Raw genomic sequence first — 8,193 nt, forward strand, 5'->3', positions numbered from 1 at the left:
CTGTTATCAAGGAAAATGAGTTTATGTTTATTCAGAACCTCCCGCCCTCACCTATCGTCAACCAATCATGTCAACGCGAAGCTATACGGAGCCCTCCGCATTGTTACAGAATTTGAGAGACGCACAGCGCCGCGGTACGGAGCTCAATTTGGCCTCTGCGTGCCTCCACAGGCTTCGTAATTGCGTCACAACATCCATACGCCACCTCGGACCACATTTTCGGATCAAGCACAAATAGGTTTTTAGGCTTACCTGGTCTCTGGATTGTATCCCAGGATGTAGAAAAAGGAGTCGATGCGAGCTTTGAACTCCCTGGCAGCAAAGATGTCGGAGAAATGGGCAATGTTACACTTCCCCCTGAAACACAAGACAGACATGGAAAATGTGATTTATTTGTCAACATCTTGCAGTCTACGGTAAAGATATAGGTGTACGAACATCATTGATATTGTTGCAAGAATGTCATTAATCGTGTTTTTGGGGAAGTGTGTCTAAGGAAAAACAAGAAAAATGCAGGAAAATGTGTTTTATTAGTCAACATACAGACATATTAACACATTGCTATGTACAGAGCATTCGGAAAGTATTCAGACCTGGACTTCCAGATTTCCAGGATCATGAAACATCAAGGAGATACGACTCAAGAACTGTCAGAAAAGTGAAGAAGCGTTTTTTGCCCGTCAAGACCTGAACCTAGACAGCTGTCAGTACAGGATCTGCTTTGATCATTTCATCACTGGTAAGTCTGATTTTGAATTTATTTGAGCTGTTATGCTAACCAGGTGTCAACATTAGCTAGATAGCTTGTAGTCTAACATACAACTCTCTCATAGGCGGCACATGAGTGTCAAGTTTCGGGGGAAGCAATTATTTCAAAATAAAAAAATTCACCTTTATATTTATTTATTAGAATCCCCATTAGCATTTACAGAAGCAGCAGCTACTCTTCCTGGGGTCCACCAAAAAAAAACCACAAAACATGCCAAGTAACAAAACACTGATATACTGATAGACAAGAACAGTCACACAAATTTAAAATACAATAAAAAATATATAAAATGATGAGTCAAATCACTGGGTAGCCTATGCCTACTCTGCTGACACATACAAACAGATCAATAATAACAACGTTGTCTTGAATGTAACCATCTAATCTGGATGGATATGACGTCCATCTAGCTTGGAGGAGAACATTATGGTCCATAACAAAACATTCCAGTGTCACTGACCCAATGATAATTTGTTGAGAAAATGTGTGGGCATTACAGCATAGGACAAAGGCCTCAATGGGCATAGGATATCCTGCTGTGTTGACTATTGGTTGTTCCAGTCCAAAAATAGATTGAATCTTTATATGACACTAAAACACCTGAATGAATGAAACGCAACCAACAATAAAGAGCCCTGATGGTATAGGTGACCTGACGAAGTGATCCTGAACAAATATATAAACGTAACATGTGAAGTGTTGATCTCGTTTTTCACAAGATGGCACCGATAGAGATGGCAGCTTCGTTTCAAGTCCTTGGGAAACAGTGCAGTATTTTGTTTCTTCTTAATGTATTATTTCTTACATTGTTAGCCCAGAAAACCTTAAGTGTTATTACATACAGCAGGGAAGAACTATTGGATATCAGAGAAACGTCAACTTACCAGCACAACCAGCACTACGACCAGGAATACGACTTTCCTGTACTTCCTGTTCACCCACGACTGCGTGGCCATGCACGCCTCCAACTCAATCATCAAGTTTGCAGACGACACAACAGAGGTGGGCTTGATTACCAACAACGACAAGACAGCCTATAGGGAGAAGGTGAGGGCCCTCGGAGTGTGGTGTCAGGAAAATAACCTCTCACTCAATGTCAACAAAACAAAGGAGATGATCGTGGACTTCAGGAAACAGCAGAGGGAGCAGCCCCCTATCTACACTGACGGGACAGTAGTGGAGAGGGTGGAAAGTTTTAAGTTCCTCTGTGTACATATCACCGACAAACTGAAATGGTTCACGCACACAGTCAGCGTGGTGAAGAAGGAGCAACAGCGCCTCTTCAACTTCAGGGGGCTGAATTATTTTAGCTTGTCACCAAAAACACTCACAAACTTTTACAGGTGCACAATCGAGAGCATCCGGTCGGGCTGTATCACCGCCTGGTACGGCAACTGCACCGCCCTTAACCGTAAGGCTCTCCAGAGGGTAGTGAGGTCTGCACAACGCATCACCGGGGGAAAACTACCTGCCCTCCAGGACACCTACACCACCCGATGTCACAGGAAGGCCAAAAAGATCATCAAGGACATCAACCACCCGAGCCACTGCCTGTTCACCCCGCTATCATCCAGAAGGCGAGGTCAGTACAGGTGCATCAAAGCTGGGACAGAGAGAAGCTGTTTTTCAATCTATCTTAAGGCCATCAGATTGTTAAAACAGCCACCACTATCACAGAGAGGTGGCTGCCTACCTACAGACTTGATATCATTGGCCACTTTAATAAATGGAACACTAGTCACTTTAATAATGCCACTTTAATAATGTTTACATATCTCACATTACTCATCTCATATGTATATACTGTATCCTTTACTATCTATTCTTTACTATCTATTGCATCTTAGCCGCTCTGTCACTGCTCATCCATATAGTATATACTTATATATTCTCATTCCTTTACTAGATTGTGTGTATTAGGATTTGTTGTGGAATTGTTAGATATTACCTGTTAGATACTGCTGCACTGTCAGATCTAGAAGCATTTCACTACACTCACAATAACATCTGCTAACCATGTGTATATGACCAGTAACATCTGCTAACCATGTGTATATGACCAGTAACATCTGCTAACCATGTGTATATGACCAGTAACATCTGCTAACCATGTGTATATGACCAATAACATCTGCTAACCATGTGTATATGACCAGTAACATCTGCTAACCATGTGTATATGACCAGTAACATCTGCTAACCATGTGTACATGACCAATAAAATTAGATATGATTTGAAATAAAAGATCACAGAAATGTTCCATATGCACGAGAAGTGTATTTCTCTCAAATTTTTTCAACAAATATGTTTACATCCCTCATAGTAAATTTAGTGCTCACATTTGTTTACATTTATCCTTTTCCGAGATAATCCATCCACCTGACAGATGTGGCATATCAAGAAGCTGATTAAACAGCAGGATCATTACACAGGTGCATCTTGTGCTGGGGACAATAAAAGGCCACAAAAATGTGCAGTTTTTCCACACAACACAATGCCACAGATGTCTCAAAGTGTTGAGGGAGTGTGCAATTGGCATGCTTACTGCAAGAATGTCCACCAGAGCTGTTGCCAGAGAATTTAATGTTAATTTCTCTACCATAAGCCGCCTCCAACATCCTATTAGAGAATTTGGCAGTAAGTCTAAACAGCCTCACAACCGTAGACCACGTGTGACCACGCCAGCCCAGGATTTCCACATCGGGCTTCTTCACCTGCGGGATTGTCTGAGACGAGCCAGCCGGACAGCTGATTAAACTGTGGGTTTGCAAAACCGAAGAATTTCTGCACAATGTTTGTCATCCCCACCAGGGTCTTGACCTGACAGCAGTTCAGCGTCGTAACCGGACTTCAGTGGGAAAATGGCAACTTTCGATGGCCACTGGATCGGATGAATTCACGGATGAATCCTGGTTAGCGAGCGATTTGCTGATGTCAACGTTAAAAAAATCCAGAGTGCCCCATGGTTATGGTATGGGCAGGCATAAGCTACAGACAACAAACACCATTGCATTTTTATCGATGGCAATTTGAATACACAGAGATACCGTGATGAGATCCTGAGGCCCAGTGTTGTGTCATTCATCCACCGCCATCACATCATGTTTCAGCATGATAATGCACGGCCAACTTCCACAGCCATTGAAGAGGATTGGGACAACATTCCACAGGCCACAATCAACAGCCTGATCAACTCTATGTGAAGGAGATGTCGCAAATGTGAGGCAAATGGTGCTCACACCAGATACTGACTGGTTCCACGCCCCTACCTTTAAAAAAAATATATATATCTGTATTCCCAGTCATGTGAAATCCATAGATTAGGGCCTAGTTAATTTATTTCAATTGACTGATTTCCTTATGTGAACTGTAACTCAGTAAAATCTTTCAAATTGTTGCATGTTGCGTTTATATTTTTGTTCAGTGTATTTGTTTATGTACTGTAGGTTCACCGGCTTCCCTTTAGCAAGACACCCATGTCGACTGGATTCCCACTGTGAGGATGAGCAATGCTGCAGCCAGCATCAAAGTCCCACTGTGAAGGTGACACAATGTTGCAGCAGCATCAGATTCCCACTGTGAAAGTAGGCAATGTTGCAGCAACATCAGATTCCCACTGTGAAGGTGAGCAATGCTGCAGCAGCATCAGATTCCCACTGTGAAGGTGACACAATGTTGCAGCAGCATCAGATTCCCACTGTGAAGGTGAGCAATGCTGCAGCAGCATCAGATTCCCACTGTGAAGGTGAACAATGTTGCAGCAACATCAGATTCCCACTGTGAAAGTGAACAATGTTGCAGCAGCATCAGATTCCCACTGTGAAGGTGAGCAATGCTGCAGCAGCATCAGATTCCCACTGTGAAGGTGACACAATGTTGCAGCAGCATCAGATTCCCACTGTGAAGGTGAACAATGCTGCAGCAGCATCAGATTCCCACTGTGAATATGAACAATGCTGCAGCAGCATCAGATTCCCACTGTGAAGGTGAACAATGTTGCAGCAGCAGCAGATTCCCACTGTGATGGTGAACAATGTTGCAGCAGCATCAGATTCCCACTGTGAAGGTGAGCAATGCTGCAGCAGCATCAGATTCCCACTGTGAAGGTGACACAATGTTGCAGCAGCATCAGATTCCCACTGTGAAAGTGAGCACTGCTGCAGCAGCATCAGATTCCCACTGTGAAGGTGAACAATGTTGCAGCAACATCAGATTCCCACTGTGAAAGTGAACAATGTTGCAGCAGCATCAGATTCCCACTATGAAGGTGAGCAATGCTGCAGCAGCATCAGATTCCCACTGTGAAGGTGAACAATGCTGCAGCAGCATCAGATTCCCACTGTGAAGGTGAACAATGTTGCAGCAGCATCAGATTCTACTTCTACTACTTTGTCCTTTTCCAGGTATTACAGGAGACTTCCCTCAGTCAGACTAGATGATTGTAATATGAAGGAGACTTCCCTCAGTCAGACTAGATGATTGTAATATGAAGGAGACTTCCCTCAATCAGACTAGATGATTGTAATATGAAGGAGACTTCCCTCAATCAGACTAGATGATTGTAATATGAAGGAGACTTCCCTCAGTCAGACTAGATGATTGTAATATGAAGGAGACTTCCCTCAGTCAGACTAGATGATTGTAATATGAAGGAGACTTCCCTTAAGAGCTCAGTCAGACTAGATGATTGTAATATGAAGGAGACTTCCCTCAGTCAGACTAGATGATTGTAATATGAAGGAGACTTCCCTCAGTCAGACTAGATGATTGTAATATGAAGGAGACTTCCCTCAGTCAGACTAGATGATTGTAATATGAAGGAGACTTCCCTCAGTCAGACTAGATGATTGTAATATGAAGGAGACTTCCCTCAGTCAGACTAGATGATTGTAATATGAAGGAGACTTCCCTCAGTCAGACTAGATGATTGTAATATGAAGGAGACTTCCCTCAGTCAGACTAGATGATTGTAATATGCTGTGCCTTGGCCAAGCTGAATGATTGCTGTGCCATTTAGGTAGAGAGCCCTGTCACCTTGTCATGACAAAAGTGCCCCCTTAAAACAAATTAAGGGTTTAGCAATAACTGCTGATTAAACAGAAACACACTTCTTGCCTTGCCCCATTGAAAAAAACATTTCTTATAATCAATTTATTTATTTGACAATTTAAACACATTTAATATAGACAATGTAACTGTTGCAAAACTGCTGATGTACGTGGAGGATGAGGGCCGCAGTAGATATCTCCGATGGGGGGGGAGGCCTGAGAGGGTTTTATAAAATAAGCATCAACCAGTGGGTCTTGCAACGGGTATACAGAGATGACCAGTTTACAGAGGAGTATAGAGTGCAGTGATGTGTTCAATCAGGGAGCATTGGTGGAAAATTTGATGGCCGAATGGTAAAGAACATCGAGGCGCTCGAGAGCACCCTTACCTGCCGATCTATAAATGACGTCTACGTAATCTAGCGTGGTTATCTTCAAACCACTCAGACCTTCTGGGGGGAAAAAGTATCTGACATATAACTTTGGTAGTAGTGGTTGTGTTTTATAAGCTACGGATCCCATCATACCCTGTTTCCTCACATTTCAACACCTAAGATTACAAGGGTTGGATTTGCACTGAACAATTCATTTAAAATGTCGGCACAAGCCATGTACAAAACCTATTAGAATGATTAGCCTCATATACATTGTCAACTGGTATCGTTTTGTTTTTAAAACTGAGAACATTTAGCTGAACAATATGTCAACAATGTGTGTGTGAGTTAAGCTATTCTTTGCTTCAGATGCACAACGTCAAGGACTGCATTGCACACGTTATACTGTAGGCATATGGCTGCATTGCACACGTTATACTGTAGGCATATGGCTGCATTGCACACGTTATACTGTAGGCATATGGCTGCATTGCCACTGCATGCCTCTATCATCAGCTGCAAAATGGGTTCACAGGGCTGATATCCTGAGATAGAGTGGCAAACAATATAACTGGAGAGAGCTTACAACTCAACAAAAAAAGGGTCATGTTCATTTGTTACGACAACACTGACACAGAACCAGATCTCCCCCTTCTCTTTATAACAGGACTGTGATCTGTGATTAATCAACACTGACACAGAACCAGATCTCCCCCTTCTCTTTATAACAGGACTGTGATCTGTGATTAATCAACACTGACACAGAACCAGATCTCCCCCCTTCTCTTTATAACAGGACTGTGATCTGTGATTAATCAACACTGACACAGAACCAGATCTCCCCCTTCTCTTTATAACAGGACTGTGATCTGTGATTAATCAACACTGACACAGAACCAGATCTCCCCCTTCTCTTTATAACAGGACTGTGATCTGTGATTAATCAACACTGACACAGAACCAGATCTCCCCCTTCTCTTTATAACAGGACTGTGATCTGTGATTAATCAACACTGACACAGAACCAGATCTCCCCCTTCTCTTTATAACAGGACTGTGATCTGTCATTAATCAACACTGACACTTGCTCATCTTAAGTAATAGTTTAAGTTAACAATTAAAACAAGTTTAAACACTTCACAGAATCAAAACTTTTCATTTAAAACGTCAAAGTGTACAAGTAAGCTAACTCATATGTAAAAGTTAAGACGTCTTAGTAACAAGTAGGATATTATTACAAAAATATTATTTCAGGTGAACCAAAAAAAAGTCAATACCAGAAGTGTCCAACCTCCTTCCACTGAACCCTGATCGACTGGGGGAGAAGACATCTGTTCCAGCCCAGTAACAACCTCCCTCCACTGATCTACTGGGGGAGAAGACATCTGTTCCAGCCCAGTAACAACCTCCCTCCGCTGATCTACTGGGGGAGAAGACATCTGTTCCAGCCCAGTAACAACCTCCCTCCACTGATCTACTGGGGGAGAAGACATCTGTTCCAGCCCAGTAACAACCTCCCTCCGCTGATCTACTGGGGGAGAAGACATCTGTTCCAGCCCAGTAACAACCTCCCTCCACTGATCCCTGATCTACTGGGGGAGAAGACATCTGTTCCAGCCCAGTAACAACCTCCCTCCACTGATCTACTGGGGAGAAGACATCTGTTCCAGCCCAGTAACAACCTCCCTCCACTGATCTACTGGGGGAGAAGACATCTGTTCCAGCCCAGTAACAACCTCCCTCCACTGATCTACTGGGGGAGAAGACATCTGTTCCAGCCCAGTAACAACCTCCCTCCACTGATCTACTGGGGGAGAAGACATCTGTTCCAGCCCAGTAACAACCTCCCTCCACTGATCTACTGGGGGAGAAGACATCTGTTCCAGCCCAGTAACAACCTCCCTCCACTGATCTACTGGGGGAGAAGACATCTGTTCCAGCCCAGTAACAACCTCCCTCCACTGATCTACTGGGGGAGAAGACATCTGTTCCAGCCCAGTA

The 8,193-nt window shown here is 43.3% G+C and overlaps 1 protein-coding gene across 1 annotated transcript in view; it reads right to left on the reverse strand.

Moving 5' to 3' along the window:
* The window catches only part of LOC106566301 (arginine-glutamic acid dipeptide repeats protein-like), a 291,196-nt gene that overhangs the window by 100,619 nt on the left and 182,384 nt on the right, over positions 1-8,193 (reverse strand). Inside the window, 1 exon segment of the mRNA XM_045692861.1 lies at positions 253-357. Within this exon segment, the coding sequence (XP_045548817.1) occupies positions 253-357 (105 nt within the window).

The sequence above is a fragment of the Salmo salar genome, chromosome ssa13 (assembly GCF_905237065.1).
Source record: "Salmo salar chromosome ssa13, Ssal_v3.1, whole genome shotgun sequence".
Lineage (NCBI taxonomy): Eukaryota > Metazoa > Chordata > Actinopteri > Salmoniformes > Salmonidae > Salmo > Salmo salar.